We start from the raw sequence: 25372 nt of genomic DNA, 5'->3' as shown, positions 1-25372 counted from the left end.
AGCTCCTCTCTTCTATGTGCGGGTTATTTGTGTAATATAACACTGATATGACATATCACAGTATAATCTTGGAAAATATACTGTGATATATCACAGTCACTGTGATATGTTCAGGGCGAGAAGCAGAGCCTAGAAGTTGAACACACAACACGTTATAACACCCACTCGTGACTAAAGTTATGTGCCATTAAATATATTTCACAACGTATATCCTAGTGAGGGAGTGTGTACCGCGAAAGAGACTCATGATAAGCCTCACATTCACATTAGTGAGTCTTACTTTATACTCGCATGTTCCTCAGTTATCTAGAATAATTTGTTATTGAAAAGATTATATTTTAAAATTTATTCTCACCGGGTACAGCATACCTGGGTATACTGAAGTGTTTGTCGAGGTATACCTCTCTGAGTTGACTAGGCTGTCTTTGTTATCGCTTATATTTGTCTTTAAGCAATTTTTATGTACATTCTTTTACGTTCTCTTTCAGCAGTTGATCTCGCAGGCCTTCTAAACGGAACGTATTTTAGATAGACCTTGTATGCTTCTGTATTCTAGTGATATACATTACCTAAAGAGGACTGTTCGACGTATGTCCTGGTGACGGAGGTGGACCTCGAGGCCGGCAAGGTTGACTGTGATTTACCCACTAAAGGCAGGGATCCTGGCATTCTACATTCCTTCCTCCTATCTCCTCTGACTCCATTTAATTCCATTCCTGTTGAAACAATGAAATTTTGATAAAAGCTGAGAGATCTGCCGAGCAATAAACCAGTGTGAGTCATTCAGTGCTTCCCATACCTTGAGATGTTGGGTCACTGGCTGAGTTAGAGAATGAGAGGCAGACAATGAGGGGAAGACAATGAAGGGGCAGACAGTGAGGCAGACAATGAGAGGGCAGACAATGAGGGTAGACAATGAAGGGGCAGACAATGAAGGGACAGGCAATGAGGGGGCAGACAATGAGGGGCAGACAATGAGAGGGCAGACAATGAGGGGCAGATAATGAGGCAGACAATGAGGGGGCAGACAATGAGGGCAGACAATGAGGGGCAGACAATGAGGGGCAGATAATGAGGAGGCAGACAGTGAGGGGACAGACATGAGGGGGTAGACAATGAGGGGCAGATAATGAGGCAGACTATGAGAGGGCAGACAATGAGGGGCAGATAATGAGGCAGACAATGAGGGGACAGACATGAGGGGGCAGACAATGAGGGGCAGATAATAAGGCAGACTATGAGAGGGCAGACAATGAGGGGCAAACAATGAGGGGCAGACAATGAGGGGCAGACAATGTGGAGGCAGACAATGAGGGGTACATAGTGAGGGACAGACAATGAGGGGCAGACAATGAGGGACAGACAATGAGGGACAGACAATGAGGGGCAGACAATATGGAGGCAGACAATGAGGAGGCAAACAATGAGAAAGCAGACAAATATGGATGTACAAGTATCCCACACAAGGGGAAATGGTATGGTGATACCGACAAGATGTGGAAAAAGACACTGATGTACAGTTCAGGACATTTATTAAAGGAAACGTTTCGCCACGAGTGGCTTCTTCAGTCCTAATACAGAGAAAACTAAGAAAACGTATATATATAGTGGCAGGAGTCAGGTGAGGTGACGCGTGGGTAGAGGTGGTGGTAGTAGTAGTAGTAGTAGTAGTAGTAGTAGTAGTAGTAGTAGTCCCTCTCTAGCATCACCTCCTTAGTTCCACTACTACTACTACTACTACTACTACTACTACCACCTCTACCCACGCGTCACCTCACCTGACTCCTGCCACTATACATATACGTTTTCTTAGTTTTCTCTGTATTAGGACTGAAGAAGCCACTCGTGGCGAAACGTTTCCTTTAATAAATGTCCTGAACTGTACATAAGTGTCTTTTTCCACATCAAGTCATTCTTAATTTATAACGTCAATAATTGACATTTTATCCAACGTAAACCATCCTACGTTTCCCATTTTTCTCCAAATAGTATTAACGTATAAAAACGTACATTTAACCACAAAATAATGAAACTAGAAAAACACAGTGATAAATCTAGCGGTCGAGGAAAAAGAGAAACGTGGTAGCAAAGGTACTGTGATACCAATAAATTTGGAGGTAAAACATCACGTATGAACTGATCAAAACATTTATTAAGGTAGCCTTTTACCACACCTGGCTTCATCGGTCCTAAATGGACTAAAGACGCCACTTGTAGCAACACGTTTCCTCGTCTATTTAAGCAGGATTTATACCTAATACTATTTATTCAATTAAGGCAACCTGAAGAACATTTATGATGTAGATGATCAACTCAGTATTGAGCGTATTGTACTCCATTCACTGATAAAATAAATTAGTCACCATCATAATGTACATAATAGGGTATAAATTTTATTAAGATTCATCCTGACCTAAATTCTGCGTTAGAAACAGCATAAATATTGCAAATTGGGGAAACGGTAAATGCATATGATAGCCATGTTCACGTTAGGTCATATAAGTCGCTTTAAAATACTGAGATGGTGAATATTATTTCCATGGGCGATGATTAAACTAATAGGGAGTTATATTGGGCTTGAGAATGAGAAGTAATCGCTAAATGGAGACTTAGAGAACACAAAATTACTGGAACAATAGACAAATAACCCGCATATAGGACAAAGAAATTTTATGACGATGTTAGGGTCGTACTGCTGGTGTGATAACATCCTCACTTGTATTTCTTCACGTAACTCAACAACATTTTTAATGTTTAATTGTACATAACCAAACTTTTTTATAATATAAACTTCAGACACCGCTTCTAGGGCTTTTATTTTACTGTAATCTTTTGCTTTTGTTGCATTTTTACAAGTAGAAATACAAGTAGAAGTACAAGTAGAAGTACAAGTAGAAGTACAAGTAGATGTACAAGTAGAGGGAGTGCAGTGGATGTGCAGGTGGGTGCTGAGTGGATGTGCAGGTGGGGAGTGCAGGTGGGGAGTGCAGGTGGGGTGTCAGGTGGGAGTGCAGGTGGAAGTGCAGGTGGAGTGCTGCAGGTGGATGTGCAGGTGGGAGTGCAGGTGGAGTGCAGGTGGATGTGCAGGTGGGGAGTGCAGGTGGGAGTGCAGGTGGGGAGTGCAGGTGGAGTGCTGCAGGTGGATGTGCAGGTGGAGTGCAGGTGGGAGTGCAGGTGGAGTGCAGGTGGAGTGCAGGTGGAGTGCTGCAGGTGGGAGTGCAGGTGGATGTGCAGTGGAAGGGGTGCAGGTGGATGTTGCAGTGGATGTACAATGATGGATGTACAAGTAGATGTACAAGTAGAAGTACAAGTAGAAGTACAAGTAGAAGTACAAGTAGAAGTACAAGTAGATGTACAAGTAGAAGTACAAGTAGAAGTACAAGTAGAAGTACAAGTAGATGTACAAGTAGAAGTACAAGTAGAAGTACAAGTAGAAGTACAAGTAGAAGTACAAGTAGATGTACAAGTAGAAGTACAAGTAGAAGTACAAGTAGAAGTACAAGTAGAAGTACAGTGGAGTGCAGTAGAGTACAGAGTGGATGTACAGGAGTGGATGTACGAGTGGAGTGCAGGTGGGAGTGCAGGTGGGGAGTGCTGCAGGTGGATGTGCAGGAGTGGAGTGCAGGTGGGGAGTGCAGGTGGATGTGCAGTGGGAGTATGAGTGGGGAGTGCAGGTGGATGTGGCAGTGGATGTACAGGTGGGAGTGCAGGTGGAGTGCAGGTGGGAGTGCGAGTGGATGTGCAGGTGGATGTGCAGTGGATGTGCAGTGGATGTGCAGGTGGGGAGTGCAGGTGGATGTGCAGGTGGGAGTGCAAGTGGATGTAGTGGGAGTGCAGGTGGAGTGCTGAGTGGATGTGCAAGTGGGGAGGTGCAGGTGGATGTGCAGGTGGAGTGCAGGTGGGAGTACAGGTGGGAGTGCAGGTGGGAGTGCAGGTGGGGAGGTGCAGGTGGGAGTGCTGCAGGTGGATGTTGCAGGTGGGAGTGCAGGTGGGAGTGCAGGTGGATGTGCAGGTGGGAAGTGCAGGTGGGGAGTGAGGTGGGAGTGCAGGTGGAGTGCTGCAGGTGGATGTGCAGGTGGAGTGCAGGTGGGAGTGCAGGTGGGAGTGCAGGTGGGTGAGGTGGAGTGGGGACTGCAGGTGGGGAGTGCAGTGGATGTGCAGGTGAGTGCAGGTGGATGTGCAGGTGGATGTACTGAGTGGATGTACAGTGGATGTGCGAGTGGATGTGCAGTGGATGTACAGAGTGGATGTGCAGTGGATGTGCAAGGTGGATGTACAGTAGGAGTACAGAGTGAAGTGACAGTGGATGTACAGTAGGAGTGCAGTGGATGTGCAGAGTGGATGTGCAGTGGATGTGCAGTGGATGTACAGAGTGGATGTGCAGGTAGAGTATGAGTGGGAGTGCAGAGTGGATGTACAGGTGGATGTGCAGGTGGAGTGCAGTGGGAGTGAGGTGGAGTGTGCAGGTGGATGTGCAGAGTGGGAGTGCAGGTGGAGTGCAGTGGATGTGCAGGTGGATGTGCAGGTGGAGTGCAGTGGGAGTACAGGTGAAGTGCTGCAGTGGATGTGCAGAGTAGTGCAGGTGGGGAGTGCAGTAGGTTGTGCAGTGGAGAATATAAAGTAGGAGTACAGTGGATGTGCAGAGTGGATGTGCAGAGTGGGATGCAGTGAGTGCAGTGGGAGTGCAGTGGATGTGCAAGTGGATGTGCCAGTGGATGTGCAGTGGATGTACAGTGGAGTGCAAGTGGATGTGCAGGTGGGAGTGCAGAGTGGATGTACAGAGTGGGGAGTGCAGTGGAGTGCTGCAGTGGATGTGCAGGTAGAGTACAGTGGATGTACAGTGGATGTGCAGAGTAGGAGTATAAGTGGGAGTGCAGAGTGGAGTGCAGGAGTGGATGTGCAGTGGATGTAGCAGAGTGGAGTATAAGAGGATGTACAGGTGGAGTGCAGTGGATGTGCAGGTGGAGTGCAGGTGGATGTGCAGGTGGAGTGCAGGTGGATGTGCAGAGTGGATGTGCAGTGGATGTGCAGTGGTAGTGCAGGTGGAGTGCAGGTGGAGTGAGTGGAGTGAGGTAGTGCAGTGGTGTGCAGGTGGATGTGCAGGTGGATGTGCAGGTGGAGTGCAGGTGGAGTGCAGGTGGGGTGCAGGTGGAGTGCAGGTGGAGTGCTGCAGGTGGATGTGCAGGTGGGAGGTGCAGGTGGATGTGCAGGTGGAGTGCAGGTGGGGTGCAGGTGGGGAGTGCAGGTGGGAGTGCAGGTGGATGTGCAGGTGGAGTGGATGTGCAGGTGGATGTGCAGGTGGAGTGCAGGTGGAGTGCAGGTGGGGAGTGCAGGTAGGTGCAGGTGGGGAGTGCAGGTGGTGGGGTGCAGGTGGAGTGCTGGTGGATGTGCAGGTGGGGAGTGCAGGTGGAGTGCTGAGGTGGATGTACTGGAGTGGGCACAGTGGATGTGCAGTGGGAGTGCAAGGTGGATGTGCAGGTGGGAGTGCAAGGTGGAGTGCTGCAGGTGGATGTGCAGGTGGAGTGCAGGTGGAAGTGCAGTGGAGTGCTGCAGGTGGATGTGCAGGTGGATGTGCAGGTGGGGAGTGCAGGTGGAGGTGCAGGTGGATGTGCAGGTGGAGTGCAGGTGGAGTGCTACAGGTGGATGTGCAGGTGGGTGCAGGTGGATGGATGTGCAGGTGGAGTGCAGAGTGGGAGTGCAGGTGGGAATGCAGGTGGAGTGCTGCAGGTGGATGTGACAGGTGGGAGTACAGTGGATGCAGGTGGGGAGTGCAGGTGGATGTGCAGGTGGAGTGCAGGGGTGGATGTGCGAGGTGGGAGTACTGAGTGGATGTGCAGGAGTGAGAGTGGATGGTGTCAGGTGGGGAGTGCAGGTGGGAGTGCAGGTGGATGTGCAGGTGGGGAGTGCAGGTGGAAGTGCAGGTGGATGTACAAGGTGGAGTGCAGAGTATGTGTAGTGGAGTGCAAGGTGGATGTGCAGGTGGAGTGCATGGAGTGCATGGAGTGCATGGAGTGGAGTGCAGGTGGGAGTGCTGCAGGTGGATGTGCAGGTGGGGTGTGCAGGTGGATGTGCAGGTGGAAGTGCAAGTGGAGTGCTGGAGTGGATGTGCAGGTGGAGTGCAGGTGGATGTGCAGGTGGGAGTGCAGGTGGAGTGCAGGTGGGAGTGCAGGTGGGGTGCAGGTGGGGAGTGCAGGTGGAGTGCTGCAGGTGGATGTGCAGGTGGGACAGGTGGGGAGTGCAGGTGGGGAGTGCAGGTGGAGTGCAGGTGGATGTGCAGGTGGGGTGTCAGGTGGATGTGCAGGTGGAGGGGTGCAGGTGGGAGTGCAGTGGATGTAGGTAGGAGTGCAGAGTGGATGTGCAGGTGGAAGTGCAGGATGGATGTGCAGGTGGAGTGCAGGTGGATGTGCAAGTGGAGTGGGCAGAGTGGATGTGCAGGTGGGAGTGCAGGTGGGAGTGCAGGTGGGAGTGCAGGTGGATGCCTTGAGGTGGGAGTGCAGGTGGGAGTGCAGGTGGATGTGCAGGTGGAGTGCAGGTGGATGTGCAGTGGGAGTGCAGGTGGATGTGCAGGTGGGAGTGCAGTGGATGTAGAGGTGGGGATGCAGGTGGGAGTGCAGGTGGGAGTGCAGGTGGATGTGCAGGTGGAGTGCAGGTGGGAGTGCAGGTGGATGTGCAGGTGGAGTGCAGGTGGATGTGCAGGTGGGGAGTGCAGGTGGATGTGCAGGTGGAGTGCAGTGGGGAGTAGAGGGGTGGGAGTGCAGGTGGATGTGCAGGTGGAGGGGTGCAGGTGGATGTGCAGGTGGGAGTGCAGGTGGAGTGCAGGTGGAGTGCAGGTGGGGAGTGCAGGTGGGGAGTGCTGCAGGTGGATGTGCAGGTGGGGAGTGCAGGTGGATGTGCAGGTGGGGAGTGCAGGTGGATGAGTACAAGTAGATGTACAAGTAGAAGTACAAGTAGAAGTACAAGTAGAAGTACAAGTAGATGTACAAGTAGAAGTACAAGTAGAAGTACAAGTAGAGGTACAAGTCGCCATAAGGTATCTATGTGCGGGTTATTTATGTAATATAGAATTAGTTTAGAATGCAACATTGTTAAGAGGAACCTACCTGAATGTTCACGAACGTCTTCACTTATTGTGTCCATCCGGTGAACGTCTTCGACTAAGGATAATTTGGGCATCTCAGGAGGCGGCGGTATGGCTCTCTCCGCAGCTGCCGCTCCTGGGGAAGGCACGGGCCGACGACGTTCTTCCTCTTCACGACGCTTTATCTCTCGATCTAGTTCCTCAATGTCTCTCTCAGTGGGCCAGCCACGCTCGATCACAGAGCTACCTGAGTTGGGCGAGGAGCTGGCTGAAGAGTCACTGTCAAGGTCGTCTGTCTCTGGATTGAACACGTCAAATGTTAAGAACCGCGGCACAGTCTTGCGCACAATCTGTACGTTACGGCTCCCACTGCTTCCAGTCTTCCGAATTATCTCCACGTTTTCTCCCAGAAGAAGTGATGAAACTTGTTGTGTAAAACTTGTTTCTCGTTTCACCACTTGCGGCTCGTATTTTGGTATGTATTTACTCGTCTGGGATGACATTTGCGTAGATGTTTGATGAGTGGTTACTGGTGGCGTCGAGGTAGGAGCCTTTACAGAGGTAGTTGGCTTAGTGGAAGTTGGAGATTTTTTTGGACTAGACGACACTTCACAGTTAGATTTCCCAAGCAAAGGCGACGATTCTGTGGGCAATGCTTTGGGAACTGTTATATGAGAGAAATAGGAACTACTGGGTGAAGACATGGTTGGTGGTGGTGTGCTTGGAGGTATTGTACCACTATGGTTCAGTACACGACCGAGGCCTCCAGTGCGCGTGGGCAACGGCCTTGGCACTGCTGTAGCTACGGTGCGGATAGCTGGTACTTCACGACCACTTGTGGAATCACATTTTGCCTCTTCAGGAGTTGGTACAGGACTTGAAACTGTTATTGGGATCTCCTGTGGAGAGTCTGACGGAGGACTGACACGTTGCTGCTGCTGCTGCTGCTGCTGCTGGTCAGATCTCGTCGACCCCCCCAGAACTTGAGTGCCCATTTTCGGTCCTGTCTTTACCCCGCTTTTAGCTCCCAAATAACGTGCTGGAGCAAAGTATCGGCCACCAGGACCCGGAGACTTTGGCGATTTAGGCGACTTTGGTGACTTTGGGGAATGCTGTTTGTCTGAACCTTCTGATGATTCAGAAGAAACAGACCGGTTTCTTTCCTTATCAATTCCATTAACACCAGCCTGACCCGGTTTAGGGACAAATATCACAGACACACAACTGTCTTCAGAGTCAAGACTAGTGTCGCTCTGAAAACTATTTTCTTTCGAACTATCGGAACTTTCCTCACGGGAGGATTTTCTGTCACTCGGGTCTTTCCCTAAAAACTTTTTCTCCGTCACGCACGTCCTTACCTTGTCAGCGAGAGCATCGCTGCCGTCACCAGAAGTTCCCAGCTGGTTTATACTTTGAGCTTCAGGTCTCACCTCGTTGTGTTTCATGTCTGGCTGACAGTCGGTGTCGCCAACCTTTTCAGAGAACTCTTCACAGTCACCTTCTAGATCACACTCGTCCCCAGACGTTGGTTTGCTTTCCTTAGTCACAAGAATCTCGCTTTTCCAGGATTGTAAAAGTTTAACAATACCTTTTTTCAGGGAAGAGTCCGTTTTCTCTCTCTCGAATCGATCAAGGCTCGCGGTTCTTAGCCTCTGAAAGCTCTCACGTATGTTTTGAAGTCTTTTAAATTGCGCCGTGAATAATGACTCTCTGAGAGTTTCCTGTTTTTCCTCTTTGTTTCCATATATCAAGTCTTCATTCAGCGAACTTTGTTTCTGAATACTTTGTTTAATCTTTTCTTTTTCTAAAAATCTATCTATACATATAAATTCATCATTGAGTGAGCTTTGTTTTATTATGCCTATTCCTTTTGGAATAGTTAAATGGTCCTTATCATCGGTTGCAACAGGCACATTGACAGTTTCCAACGTTTTTGGGGCTTTACTTATCTCTATAACTATAGGTGTTTCTACATCACTGCCATCACTTTCATTTATAGAGGCCTTTTGTTTTTTAAGTGTAGGTCTTTTCCTACTCACAGCTGGAGTGCCTCTATCATCCACACACTTCTCAGTCGCTACAATGGCTTTCGTGTCTGCACCAGCACCCTCTTTACACGATCCCTTCCCAACTACAGCTACCTTTGAAGGTTCTATCGAAATATCGTGACTAGACAAGGAGAAACAAGAAGAGCTGGATTTTGAGCGCAAAACAGTGCTCGGCACTTCAATAATTCGCTTCGAATCGAGAGCGTCCCGACTGATAGATTTTTTTCTTGCCAGAAATGAACCTGAAGGAGCAAGAGGGTTACCCGGAGACCGCGGCGATGCCTGCACCAAGTCTGTTAGACTCTTAGATTTGGCTTTACTCTCACGATCACCAAGCACCACAGTGGCAGCGGAGGCGGGATACAGGGGCGGTGCCGGTGAGACTGGAATATCCAGAAGTGCCGGATCATCGGGCTCCAAGTGTCGCAGTTCTATAGGCACATCGTCCAGGTTCTCCTGCGAGTCAAGAGACCCATCGTTGCTGACGGAGGGGCGCTGGTCCTCGCTCAAGGAGGGTCGGGGCTCGGAGGCTCCCCCGGTCTCCATGCCCAGGCAGTGACTGTCAGACCTAAATGCTGTGAAACTCCCACCATGCATGAACCATGACCTGCCTGACACAGACGACCCCCGACGGCTGCTGGTCAGCTTCTGTCAAACAACCACAGATATAAACAAGAAAAAGATAAGGATTAACATAAATATTAGAGGCAGTCTTGTAACATCATGAACGGCTTGCGAAGATATTCCACATGAGAATCTTTACTGTTTAAGTATATTTTCATTATTTATATTTCAATAATTACAGTATTAGAGAGTAAGAAAAAAACAAACAGTAAAATGGTAAAAGTCTGCATGCTTTAATTAAAGCAGAGGTGCTGAGGGACACAAGCAGAGGTGGAATAATGGAACTGTTGGAAAGGAACAATGGAACTGTAGAGTAGGAACGATAGAAAAGTAGGGTAGTACCAATGAAACTGTTGTATAGGAACAACAGAGCTGTTAGGTAGAAATAATGGAACACTTGGGTAGGAAAAATGGGCCAATGCAACACTTGGGTAAGATACACAATAGTTTTGGGGGAGAACAAGGGCACACTTGGGCAGGAACAACAGAACAGGTTTAGTGGAGCAGTTGGGCAATACAATGTAAATCACTTATAAAATAGCCAAATAATTCACTTGTAACTTAAAAGCAAGACATTCATCGCTAGTTCAAACACTTAACAAGTCAATAAGAACACACTAACTTCCAGTTCAAACACTGACATACTTAACCATTAAAAAAAAAACACGGTCTTCACTAGTTCAAACACTTGAATAAGAGACCAAGTCAAAGGGAATGATAAGTGGAATTTATGACAGTAAACTCTCTTGAAAAAAAATTCCTCTATATAGTGTGAGTTTTTTTTATAAATGCGACTGAAACGGTGCATCCCAAAACTGAATAACGCATAGTGGATGTACTTTTTTAATCGCATTTGCCAAAAAAAACATCGCACTGTATAAAAGAGCTTTGTGAGACAGCTGACTGTATGTAGTTCACGTGACGTATTGTTGGGTAGTAGTGGGAAGGAGGGGAGACGGGGGGGGGGACCAGGGGAGGTGAGAGATGCCAGGCTGGTGGGATGGGGGTAGATCAGCCAAAATTCCAAGGGATACTGAAGGCAACTAGAAGCCCTAACAACCATGCAGTTATCTAAAAGGTGATAGTTCGAAAACCAAGAATATATATATATATATATATATATATATATATATATATATATATATATATATATATATATATATATATATATATATATATATACATATATATATATATATATATATATATATATATATATATATATATATATATATATATATATATATATATATATATATATATATATATATATATATATATATATATATATATATATATATATATATATATATATATATATATATATATATATATATATATATATATATATATATATATATATATATATATATATATATATATAAAGAGAGAAAGGTATATCGTAAAATATGTTATAGAATTTATATAAAAATTTACATAAAAAAGCAGGAACGACTACCCACCTCAAAAACAGGTCGGCATGGAATCTAAAAACTAATCCACAGATTGTGAGAATAAGACATATCTACAGTGAAGACATTTATTGAAGGAGACGTTTCGCCACTTGTAGCTTTATCTTTCCCATTACAGAGACAACACTCAAAATAAACAATATTTATAGAAGAGAGAGGCCAGATACGACAATGTAAAAAAATATCGCTTCTGGGAGGCGAGTGAGTGAGGCTTGTGTAGTAACCTGTCTGTCCTAGTCAAGCCTAACTGCTGTAACCCGTTTTTTTCATAGGTGTCTCTCTATCAGGCTTGATAAACACCTATATGGCGAAGCTTCTCTTCCAATGTCTCAGTGGTACTAGTGTGTCTTGTTTCCACAATCTGTCGGTATTAACATACCTTTTCTTATATTAATCCATATAGTATAGACTTGTCAGTCATCACCGGCGCCTTTCCATACACGGACTACATTTGCTATTAAATAGACTGTCGCAAAAGATAAGCTAGACTGTTAAAGTAGGAGAATTATCAGGTTCTGCCTTCGTGAAGCAACTGAACGAGAAGTACAAGCTACCAGTGTCAGCAATAGTAGTAATAGTGGTAGTATATGTAGCAGTGGTGGTAGTAGTGGTAGTAATACTGATATTAGTAACAGTAGTAGTAGCAATAGTAGTAGTAATTGTAGCAGTAACAGTAGAAGAACTATTATGCAGTAATATAAAAACTAGTAGTAATAGAAGTGCTAATAACAGTAGTAATAATAATGCTAATAATCGTAGTAGAAGTACTCTACCTGCAGTGGTAGAAGTACTCTACCTGCAGTGGTAGAAGTACTCTACCTGCAGTGGTAGAAGTACTCTACCTGCAGTGGTAGAAGTACTCTACCTGCAGTGGTAGAAGTACTCTACCTGCAGTGGTAGAAGTACTCTACCTGCTCTACCTGCAGTGGTAGAAGTAGAAGAAGTACTCTAACTGCAGTGCAGTAGATGAAGTAGAAGTCTAACTCTAGAAAACGTACTGCAGTAGATGAAGTAGAAGTACTCTAGAAAAAGTACTGCAGTAGAAGAAGTACTCTAACTGCAGTCTAACTGCAGAAGTACTCTAACTGCAGTAGAAGAAGTAGAAGTACTCTAACTGCAGTAGATGAAGTACTCTAACTACAGTAGAAGAAGTAGAAGAAGTACTCTAACTGCAGCAGAAGTACTCTAACTGCAGTAGAAGAAGTACTCTAACTGCAGTAGAAGAAGTACTCTAAATGCAGTAGAAGAAGTACTCTAACTGCAGTAGAAGTACTCTAACTGCAGTAGAAGTACTCTAACTGCAGTAGAAGTACTCTAACTGCAGTAGAAGAAGTACTCTAACTGCAGTAGAAGTACTCTAACTGCAGTAGAAGTACTCTAACTGCAGTACAAGAAGTACTCTAACTGCAGTAGAAGAAGTACTCTAACTGCAGTAGATGAAGTACTCTAACTGCAGTAGATGAAGTACTCTAACTGCAGTAGATGAAGTACTCTAACTGCAGTAGATGAAGTACTCTAACTGCAGTAGAAGAAGTACTCTAACTGCAGTAGAAGAAGTACTCTAACTGCAGCAGAAGAAGTACTCTAACTGCAGTAGAAGAAGTACTCTAACTGCAGTAGAAGAAGTACTCTAACTGCAGTAGAAGAAGTACTCTAACTGCAGTAGAAGAAGTACTCTAACTGCAGTAGAAGTACTCTAACTGCAGTAGAAGAAGTACTCTAACTGCAGTAGAAGAAGTACTCTAACTGAGGTAGAAAAAGTACTCTAACTACAGTAGAAGTACTCTAACTGCAGTAGAAGAAGTACTCTAACTGCAGTAGAAGAAGTACTCTAACTGCAGTAGAAGAAGTACTCTAACTACAGTAGAAGTACTCTAACTACAGTAGAAGAAGTACTCTAACTACAGTAGAAGTACTCTAACTGCAGTAGAAGAAGTACTCTAACTACAGTAGAAGGACTCTAACTGCAGTAGAAGAAGTACTCTAACTACAGTAGAAGGACTCTAACTGCAGTAGAAGAAGTACTCTAACTACAGTAGAAGAAGTACTCTAACTGCAGTAGAAGAAGTACTCTAACTACAGTAGAAGTACTCTAACTACAGTAGAAGAAGTACTCTAACTACAGTAGAAGAAGTACTCTAACTACAGTAGAAGTAGATACTAGAATACCCGTACAACTAGCTCTTTTTCATGTGACAACACCTGTATCACCTAGTGACACCTGTGTCACCTAGTGATACCTGTGTCACCTAGTGACACCTGTGTCTCCTAGTGACACCTGTGCCACCTAGTAACACCTGTGTCACCTAGTGACACCTGTGTCACCTAGTTACACCTGTGACACCTGTGTCACCTAGCTACTATCACCACTGTAATTAACCTGTTTAGTGACACCTGGATCCTACTTATCTAATAACACAAGTAATTATTCCATGAATTGACACCTGCACTTGACCTGGCTAGCGACCACACCTGTACCTGTCGTCATGATGATCTGACACGTGTCTCTCACATGTTGACCTGGGTTTCGCAGCTGTTCCTTGTACAGAAAATCATAAATACACAAATAACCCGCACATAGGAGAAAAAAAAATTATGACGACTTTTCGGTCCGATTTGCATTATTAACTAATCAGAGCTCATGGCTAGTTAATGGTCCAATTCGGACCGAAACGTCGAAATAAGTTTCTTCTCTGTGTGGGTTATTTGTGTATTATTCCAGACATATTATTCGACCTTATAATGATCATGAAAATCATCAGGTTGGCGCGTCTACACACGTGATTTTATAGATGGTATACAATATTGTCAAGTTGATAAGATACTGGTCCTCTTGCTCTTAGGGTGACGGACTGATTACATCAGACTACATCTCCTTTTCGTCTTCGACCAACGCTGAGGTCTCCAGGATTCTGATCCATCTTTGTATTCGATAGAGAGCATAGTCACTGGTAGGCATAGTAGCCTACCAGTGACTATGCTCTCGTCTGCTACACGTCCCTATCCACCTGACGTAAGTATATAAGCGCCAGGCTCCTTGCATCTGCTCCAGAATATCCACGACTACGGTGCTCTTGGCACCAACTCCAAGGCTGAGGGACTGATTACCTCATCTTCTGTATATAGTTCTACTGTCTTCAAATTATGTCCTTGAATTTGTATTGATAAAACCACTGGATGGCGAAACGTCTACAATAAAGATACCCAAATGTTGCACATGTGTCTTAATTTCATCTGGTCGGTATTATAACCATTCTTGTAAAACGAAGATTCCTGGTGTTGGAAATCTGTCTTGTCAGCCATGCACACACGTTTATAGTGCGTGAGGTTAAACGTTACTGATTTGTACCGTTTTTCTTCATTATGTTGCATTCTTTGCAAAGAGGAGCCGTGTCCGTATTTTTTAAGACCTTCAGTATTTCACCTGAATCAAAGCTCCTCCACAAACAACACAGAGTGCTCGTGTGTGGTATTTTGCACATGCTAATAAATATCGCCTTCCAGGAATCAGGCTCGGGTGTTGCATGTTTTGGCATGCTGTCTATATCTGTTTTCAAAGTTTGCAGGATTAGTGGCAATGTCACATATATAATCTGTAGGAGGGGCAGAGTAAATGAATATCGCTGTGTGGGTCTTCAACTTTGATTATCTTTAGTGTTGAATATTGATTCAGATTCTCGGGATTTTGCGCATTTCTTTGTCGTCATCTGGGAATGATCTTTGAGTAGGTGACCAATGTTGATAGAGTTCTGACTTTGACTTTTGCGTATATTTAAAAAAAAGTCGGAATTTTCACATTTTCCTGATTGTCATGTTTTCCTTTTGTGTGTTTTCTGCCTGATAATTTTTTTTTCTGAATTTCAGTAATTTCTCTGTGTAATGTTTTTGTATTTATGGGGAAGTGCCAAACCAATAAGGGTCATATAATACTTGGTTATTGGGAGGTAATCAGGTTTGATCAGAGGAAGAGAATAACGACTCAAGTTCCTTGACTCTAGAACCCGTCACCAGCATCAAGATTTTTAAAGGGAATTTCTCGGAGTAGATTTTATTTCCTTTATTACAACAATTGTTACATTCCGAGAAGTTCAGAAAACATTTTTTCTTCTTCGGTTTTTTTTAATTCTATTACATTCTATTACATTTCTTTGAGCTCCTTTTATAGGCTTTCTTGGCGAGGCATATTTTATCTAGATCGTACAGGCCTCTGCATTCAGTATTTCCCAGGTAACTGATTCGTCAAGACTGCTGAGAATGAAGAGTTAGACACAGTCCCTCAGCCTCAGCCTGAGGGACTGATTACCTCATCTTTTGTATATAGTTCTACTGTCTTCCAATTATGTCCTTGAACTTGTATTAATAAAGCCACTGGATGGCGAAACGTCTACAAATAAAGATACCCAGATGTTGCTCATTTGTCTAATTCTTCATCTTGTCGGAATTGTCTACCATACATATACAATACTAAGGATGGGCTTCCAAGATTGTTTAATAACTCCTTTATTTATTTTACTCAAGTCAGTTCTATGAATGCTGAAATTAAATTGTTTAAACAACCCTCTCTTGTTGATTATTTCTCACGTTATCCAAGCATGAGTTGACAACTGTTGTTTGCACTTCACTGAGGTTGTTATCAGTGTATTGCGTCGAGTCCGTCATGTCTCTGATTAGTTCCTCTGTGAAAATCGAATCTAGCATATTATTATTTCTAGTAGGTTCTGTTCTCTGTTGGTTCAACGTAAACTTTAAACAAAGACTTCGAGTTTCCTGGGAAGTTCCTTTTCCGCCTAAATGCGTACTGTTGCTTTTTTTTCCCCAGTATAATCCTCTTATTTGCCATTTTAAATTATAGGAAGTCGAAATCTTCTTGGAGGATTTTATTGGATATTGGATTTAAAAGATTTCCTATTCAGATATCTTTCTTATTTCTCAATGAATACCACTGCTAGTGACTCTGGTAAATCGTGTTCGCTGATAATCGACATAATATTGTTCTTTTATTCCAAGGATTTCTATCGTATCATTTGGTGATACGAGGTATGACTTTTATATTTAAAGAGCTTATTCATTTCTTTGCAGCTTATGTACTCTGTCAGATGTAAATAAATTAGGTTTTGGGATCCAGACTTCTCTGTTAAAGAAATATCTATTGTGGTTTTCTGTAACCTGTCTAACCCACAGGACCACGCAATCCTACAAGAACCAAGTACTCAGCAGAGCTAGATGTTTTACCTTGATCCGAGGACATACGGTGGTGTGAGTGCCTCTGAGCTAATTTCATTCTACTCCCCGTATATATATATATATATATATATATATATATATATATATATATATATATATATATATATATATATATATATATATATATATATATATATATATATATATATATATATATATATATATATATATATATGTCGTGCCGAATATGTAAAACTGGTCAATTAGCAAGAACTCAATTAAAATTAAGTCCTTTCTAAAATTTTCTCTTATACGTTTAAAGATATATTTTTTTCATTAATGTTGATGTAAATTTTTTTAATTTTGCACCAAAAGGATCTTAGAAAACTTACCTAACCTTATTATAACAAGCGCAATTTATTTTAGCCTAACCCAACTAAATATATTTTAGATTTGTTTACAATAATTTAATACTAAACAAACAGTGAAATATATTTTTTTCGTTAGGTTCAGAATGATTTTGGCGAAATTATTGCATACACAAATTTTCACTTGTCCTATATGGCAAGATGAGCGTTGCTATTTAAGCCAAGATCGCAAGTTCTGCCTATTCGGCACGACATATATATATATATATATATATATATATATATATATATATATATATATATATATATATATATATATATATATATATATATATATATATATATATATATATATATATATATTTATATATATATATATATATATATATATATATATATATATATATATATATATATATATATATATATATATATATATATATATATATATATATATATAAACATTAATGAAACCACGAAACAATGGTCAAGTGGTATTGAAACATTTACCAAACTGCAGCCAACAGGATCTGATCCTGCGACACATTCTTCCGCCTCAAGAAACACAACAATGGTCCCATTGCCTTAATCACTTGAACTTCACTATAAGAGCACTGCAATAAACTCACTGGTAAATGGAGTGTTATTATTTTGCTAAATAATGGGACAAATCCTAAAATCAATTAATGCACAAAAGGATTCGAAGTTAAAGACACTTTTAAGGTAATTTAGAAAAATCTCAGTTAAGTATTTATATAATTGAAGATGTGCATAGACTTCATTATGGTCAAACATTTTTTTTTAATAAATAATGTTAATGTAAAAGAGATGCATGAGAAAGACTTCACTAAATATCTGAGATGTTTTATACGTGATAAGATAAAAATTTGGATTTTTAACCTCGGAATGTTCGCCATCCAGGATAACCAGACAGTGCGTCATCGAGGACTGTCTGTCTTATTTCCATCGTTGTCCTTTAATCTTGTCCCCCAGGATGCGACCCACATTAATTGATTAACACACAGGTACCTACTTACTGCTAGGTGAATAGGGACAGCAAGTGTAAGGAAACATACCCAGCGTTTCCACCCGTGCCGGGGAATGAGCCACGGACACTGAATGTGTGAGGCAAGAGCGTTGCCTACTGAGCCACGGAACATTGTCTGTATTGCCATTGTTTGTGCGTTTGTGTGTTACAGGTAAACACAGCTACAGAGCCGTGTCTGTATGTTGGAGGTTCTTGTAGTTCTACCATCTAAAGAGCTGTAGTGTCACAACCTAGGCTGCTATGCCAGCACTATATGCAACTGCAGCCAAGCCATGACTTCCCAGCCGCATGCGACTAACTTGGTGACTCAGTGCGGCTCAGTGAGACAATATCCGTGAATATGAATGTCGTCTCACGGGCTGAATTGAATAAACAAACGATTATTATTATAATTATGGAGGGGCGCTAACCCCGTAGGGGTGTTATACAGTGCATGGATAATGGAAAGCAAACATGGTCGATAAAAGGGGAGGAGGAGAGATTCACTTCCTTGGATCAAGAGCCCGTACTCTGAGGGTAACAAGCAATCGAGCCTCACTGAGCATGGCTTGACCACACCTGTTATCTCTCAACCCCATCTAGGATGCTATTTCTCTACTATCTAGGAAACTGTCACTCTATCTAGGACATTAATAACTCCCTGGTATAGTGTCATCACCATCCAGGACATTACTAAGTGGAGTACTACACCATAACGAGCCAGGACTACACTATCCTCGTCTACAACACCATGCTGTCACCACTGTAAGTCTGAGGATTCTAAACTTCCGCTCATACCATATTATAAGAGTTGGTTCAGTATTTCTAGGACATAAACATGTGCAACTGTATCTAGATCCTTGGAACATGCAGTGCAAGAGGAACTGATCTTTGAATACATTTGTTCTCACCTATTAAAAAAGTCTCACTGTTATACTTAACGAAAAACTCACGATAAACGAATAATACTATAAAAATTCCCACAGGAGAGCTAAAGATAAACGAATACAAGAAAGCTTGGGGCCATCATATACCAACTATTGTTGACACTTTCTACGTCCAGAGGGGAAAAAAAGTCTATAACTTCACAGAGACGTTCGTAATGATATTATTCGACAGATGGCCACATTCTTTACGGGAAAAATACACGATGGAAAGAGGGAGAAAAAAAGGAAAAATGGGAGTATAGATATAAACACAGGAACAAACACTGCTCTATCCGCCTCAATCAACCTGCTGGCTATTGTCGGAGGCTACCTGTAGTGCCCGTCGCACGAAGCTGTAGCAGGACTCGTTGGGGCTACTGAGGTCTGAGGAACTCTGTGATGATGACGCAGCACCCACGGGATCTATGGCCCGGGACCTGGTGCGTCGCCGGCCGTTTCTGCGACTCCCATACCTGTAAGAAGACCAGCAGGTGAATGGTGGTGTCCTACCTGCAGAAAGAGCAGAAGATGGTTCTACCATATTCCCATCATGGTGCCGATATATTTGTATAAAACTCAGAAGATGAGTGCGTGATGGTATCATACAAGTAGAAGGATTAAATGTACTATTATGCATGTAAGTTTGGTAGCTACATAACTGTACTAGGTTAGAAAGTGAATATGTCAAGCTACCGTATAAGACTCAGGTGACCATGTGACGGTACGAGGTGTATATGACTGTAATAATAACATAATACATGTACAAGGTATACAAGCCTAGCTGACATCAATGACATACTACTATATAGAAAGCCCCCTATTATACAGAGCATTACGGGCAAATTAGGCCAATTTTTGTCCCAGGATGCGACCCACACCAGTCGACTAATACCCAGGTACCCATTTTACTGATGTTAACATGGACAGTAGGTGCCTTGAGGAAACAAGTCCTAATTTTTCCTGAAATACCGGGAAATTAAACCCCGGACCTCAGTGTGTGAGTCGAGTGCACTAGCGAACGAGCTACATAAGTCAGAGTCAGGAGGTGAAGGCATGTAAGACTATGAGACTACCATACCCATAAAAAATCTATAAGGTTCCCATACCTGTAAAAAGAGCATGAGGCCTCCATGACCATAAAACACGAAACTATGAGACTACCTGCCTAATTCGGTCCAAGCTAGACTACCAGGAACAAGTACATCCTTAGCCTCCCAAGACACTCTTAAGAAACTAAGTGCCATTCACCATCTCTCACGGGTCCTTTCCTTCTATTTGTGTACTATTACAGTCGGGGCATATGGGAATTACAATGCCTAGCATTATAATTGGTCTTTGGTATTGAATTGGGAATATTTGAGTGTCCCCCTTAAGATGTTTAATGGTAACTCTTACTGGACTATGTTGGTTCTCGTGTGTCAAGGTGCTGGACACTTGAGAACGTTGTATCTATTTTGAACAAGGTATATAGAGTGTTGTTGATGTTTGGATCATGAGTAACCTATTTTTTATTATTCTATATTCTTAATAATAACCCACATGGAGACAGAAACTCAGAAGCTTGATTGATCTGTATATTTCGATTCCTTTCTGGGATCGTCTTCAGCAGCTCCATCTCCTGAAGAATATCCCAGAAAAAGGTCGAAATATGGAGATCAATCAACCTTTTTTCTGTCTCCATGTGAGTTACTACTGAGCATTGACAAGTGTTCGTTACACTTCAGTTATTCATTATTATATATTTTCATGTCAAAGTGTAAACATTTATTTCACTTATTAACAATAAATAAAGTACTATAAACACATTTAACTATTATATTACTGGAGAACTGACTATTAAAAAATTATTAAACGTACATTAAACTGATTTTATTGTTTTTTGTCGATGACAATATCGAAGATTTCCGTTATAAACATCAGTAATACAGGATGTTTCAAATTGATGGACCCAATTGTACAGATACAAGTACTTCAAATCAGGTCTATCAATTTAAAACACCCTGTATCCCAGCTCCTGGGTCTGGGAGGCGACCATGACTGATTCAAGGAGGAGGGGAGTGGGAGGGTAGCTTCAGATTCTTGGATCAAGAACCTTTTACCAGATCAGTGTCTAAACAGTGAGTGGTTTATGTTTCGCAGTGTATACACACATGGTGGTATATATTTCTCAGTGTATATACAATGAATGGTGTATGTTTCTCGGTGTATGTACATTGAGTTGTATATACTTCTCATTGTATATACACTGAGTGGTGTATGTTTCTTAATGTCTGCACACTAAGTGGTGTTTGTTTCTCAGTGTACACACACAGATTAGTGTTTATCTCAGTGTATGCACACAGAGTAGTGTATGTGTCTCATTGTATGCACACAGAGTAGTGTGTTTCTCAGTGTATGCACAGAGAGTAGTGTATGTGTCTCAGTGTATGCACACATAGTAGTGTATGTGTCTCAGTGTATGCACACATAGTAGTGTATGTGTCTCAGTGTATGCACACAGAGTAGTGTATGTGTCTCAGTGTATGCACACAGAGTAGTGTATGTGTCTCAGTGTATGCACACAGAGTAGTGTATGAGTCTCAGTGTATGCACACATAGTAGTGTATGTGTCTCAGTGTATGCACACATAGTAGTGTATGTGTCTCAATGTATGCACACAGAGTAGTGCTTGTATCTCAGTGTATGCACACAGAGTAGTGTATGTGTCTCAGTGTATGCACACAGAGTAGTGTATGTGTCTCAGTGTATGCACACAGAGTAGTGTATGTGTCTCAGTGTATGCACACATAGAAGTGTATGTGTCTCAGTGTATGCACATAGAGTAGTGTATGTGTCTCAGTGTATGCACACATAGTAGTGTATGTGTCTCAGTGTATGCACACAGAGTAGTGCTTGTATCTCAGTGTATGCACACATAGTAGTGTATGTGTCTCAGTGTATGCACACAGAGTAGTGTATGTGTCTCAGTGTATGCACACAGAGTAGTGCTTGTATCTCAGTGTATGCACACATAGTAGTGTATGTGTCTCAGTGTATGCACACATAGTAGTGTATGTATCTCAGTGTATGCACACATAGTAGTGTATGTGTCTCAGTGTATGCACACAGAGTAGTGTATGTGTCTCAGTGTATGCACACAGAGTAGTGTATGTGTCTCAGTGTATGCACACAGAGTAGTGTATGTGTCTCAGTGTATGCACACAGAGTAGTGTATTTGTCTCAGTGTATGCACACAGAGTAGTGTATGTGTCTCAGTGTATGCACACATAGTAGTGTATGTGTCTCAGTGTATGCACACAGAGTAGTGTATGTGTCTCAGTGTATGCACACATAGTAGTGTATGTATCTCAGTGTATGCACACGGAGTAGTGTATGTGTCTCAGTGTATGCACACAGAGTAGTGTATGTGTCTCAGTGTATGCACACAGAGTAGTGTATGTGTCTCAGTGTATGCACACAGAGTAGTGTATGTGTCTCAGTGTATGCACACAGAGTAGTGCTTGTATCTCAGTGTATGCACACATAGTAGTGTGTGTCTCAGTGTATGCACACATAGTAGTGTATGTATCTCAGTGTATGCACACAGAGTAGTGTATGTGTCTCAGTGTATGCACACAGAGTAGTGCTTGTATCTCAGTGTATGCACACAGAGTAGTGCTTGTATCTCAGTGTATGCACACAGAGTAGTGCTTGTATCTCTGTTTATGCACACAGAGTAGTGCTTGTATCTCAGTGTATGCACACAGAGTAGTGTATGTGTCTCAGTGTATGCACACAGAGTAGTGCTTGTATCTCAGTGTATGCACACAGAGTAGTGTATGTGTCTCAGTGTATGCACACAGAGTAGTGTATGTGTCTCAGTGTATGCACACAGAGTAGTGTATGTGTCTCAGTGTATGCACACAGAGTAGTGTATGTGTCTCAGTGTATGCACACAGAGTAGTGTATGTGTCTCAGTGTATGCACACAGAATAGTGTATGTGTCTCAGTGTATGCACACAGAGTAGTGTATGTGTCTCAGTGTATGCACACAGAGTAGTGTATGTGCCTCAGTGCATGCACACAGAGTAGTGTATGTGTCTCAGTGTATGCACACAGAGTAGTGTATGTGTCTCAGTGTATGCACACAGAGTAGTGCTTATATCTCAGTGTATGCACACAGAGTAGTGCTTGTATCTCAGTGTATGCACACATAGTAGTGTATGTGTCTCAGTGTATGCACACAGAGTAGTGTATGTGTCTCAGTGTATGCACACAGAGTAGTGTATGTGTCGCAGTGTATGCACACAGAGTAGTGTATGTGTCTCAGTGTATGCACACAGAGTAGTGCTTGTATCTCACTGTATGCACACAGAGTAGTGCTTGTATCTCAGTGTATGCACACATAGTAGTGTATGTGTCTCAGTGTATGCACACAGAGTAGTGCTTGTATCTCAGTGTATGCACACAGAGTAGTGTATGTGTCTCAGTGTATGCACACAGAGTAGTGCTTGTATCTCAGTGTATGCACACATAGTAGTGTATGTGTCTCAGTGTATGCACACAGAGTAGTGTATGTGTCTCAGTGTATGCACACAGAGTAGTGCTTGTATCTCAGTGTATGCACACAGAGTAGTGTATGTATCTCAGTGTATGCACACAGAGTAGTGTATGTGTCTCAGTGTATGCACGCAGAGTAGTGTATGTGTCTCAGTGTATTCACACAGAGTAGTGTATGTGTCTCAGTGTATGCACACAGAGTAGTGTATGTGTCTCAGTGTATTCACACAGAGTAGTGTATGTGTCTCAGTGTATGCACACAGAGTACACTTTAAGCACTTTAAGTGAAGCACCTTAAGGTTGCACGTAATTTTCTCACCAGAAGAGAAGAATATTTTAATCTCTGAAATAGGGATTAAAGTTATCTCTCAGCGTATAAACGCTGAGAGAGGTACACCTCTCGGTGTATACATCATCTGTACAGATGATGCCACAGTGTTACAGTGTAATCTCAGTGTAATCACTGTTACAGTGTAACAGTGTGGCAGCTTCGCTACAAATACTGACAGTGAAGATAATACCTGCACTGACCAACACCTTGCAATTCACTTCTGTATGTATAAATGGCGGACACATACTGCATTCACACAATTATATCAGCGAGTACCTGCCTAGGGAGGTGGCGTCGGCTCACCTATGGGAAGGGCAGGAGTCACTGTCGCTGTGGTTGTGTGCGTGGTAGTGCAAGAGGTCATCATCGTCCGTGGTGGTGGAGTTGAGGTCCCGCTCGATGCTTGACGCCTTGTCATCGCTGGAGGATTGCTCAGGCCGGTGCCACGGTACCAACACATCCTGAGACTCGAACTACAACAAAAATGTCGTGTTAATGATACATAATGTTCCTAACTCTTGAGATCTTGATCATCCTATTGATAAAGAAACATAAATGCGTGAGAAACATTAGAATCAAACTGTATATGCCTCTGGTTTGTCAATAATATAATTATGTAACATAATAATGTAATATGTTTACGTTTTAGGGTTCAGTGGCAGTCCAAGTCACATATAACCTGGTCAGGTTACTGTGCTGGGTGCGTGATGCTTGTAGGATTGTATGGTTCCCTGGGTTAGAGCATCGTGAATTTTCGCTCCACATGAGGCGGGCTAAAACAACACAGGTTTGATCTCCCGGCTAGTCGCAGTGTTGTTATGTTATATATATATATGTATATATATATATATATATATATATATATATATATATATATATATATATATATATATATATATATATATATATATATATATATATATATATATATATGTTTTAATTGGATTTACATTATTTCCTATGGGAAATATTAACAAAAAATACATTTTATAGATAATAAAAATAGTTTTGCATACATAAATGGCACTACTAAATTCGAGGGTACACTGTATATGAAAAACAATCGCAGACAGGCGATCTTCACAATATAAGACAAGCCACGGGAAAGGGGGGTGAAAATCTTAAGCTCAAGTACTTTCACACTTCTCAGTGCGTCATCAGGAGCTGTGCAATGTTGCAAGGGCAGCAACAGGAGAAAATGAGGATGAAGTTTTTTCAGAGTATAGTAGAGTGGGTAGCACCGGCGAGTATCTCTGGATGAGGGAGGAGAGGCCCGACCCACTGTCAACCATCACCGGTCCCCCACACCCCACACTATGTGGGGTCGGGTGGGGTAGACCTCACACTTTGCAGATAGCATAAGATAGAGTAACTAGGAGATAGTTAATAGCCAGCCCTAAGCTTCTAACCGCTGGGAACAGGTCATGTGACGTAAGAAGTTACATTACAGTAGTGGATCATTCACATACAGAATGTAGCTATTGTGTACAATCTTCTAACTAATGAAATAGAAGGAATAAATGCCCTTATTTTGCCAACAGGTAATACCCGATGTCCCAGAACTTTCTAGAATATTCAGGAAATATTCTCTGTGTCAATATGTCAGTATGATCTCTCTTATTCATACTTTTCTTTCTTATAATAACCAGGTAATTCCTGAATTTTTCTTTTTAACGCCACTGTTATCATCATTAATGCCATTATTATTATTACTAACAACCTAATTCAGTAAACCACTAAACTACTTGCAATAATCATGTTGCAATCAACTATGT

The 25372-nt window shown here is 42.5% G+C and overlaps 1 protein-coding gene across 1 annotated transcript in view; it reads right to left on the bottom strand.

Annotated features, from left to right (window-relative positions):
• Positions 1 to 25372, bottom strand: part of fid (fire dancer) — a 638212-nt gene that overhangs the window by 3405 nt on the left and 609435 nt on the right. The window contains exons 6-9 of the mRNA XM_070096032.1: positions 23901 to 24070; positions 19059 to 19200; positions 7101 to 9774; positions 570 to 716 (exon numbers count right to left, since the gene is read on the bottom strand). Coding sequence (XP_069952133.1) covers positions 570 to 716; positions 7101 to 9774; positions 19059 to 19200; positions 23901 to 24070 — 3133 coding nt within the window. The remainder of the gene's footprint in view (positions 1 to 569; positions 717 to 7100; positions 9775 to 19058; positions 19201 to 23900; positions 24071 to 25372) is intronic.

This window comes from Cherax quadricarinatus, chromosome 52, assembly GCF_038502225.1.
Source record: "Cherax quadricarinatus isolate ZL_2023a chromosome 52, ASM3850222v1, whole genome shotgun sequence".
In the NCBI taxonomy this organism is placed as follows: Eukaryota; Metazoa; Arthropoda; class Malacostraca; order Decapoda; family Parastacidae; genus Cherax; species Cherax quadricarinatus.
This window is presented reverse-complemented; position numbering and strand designations above follow the sequence as displayed.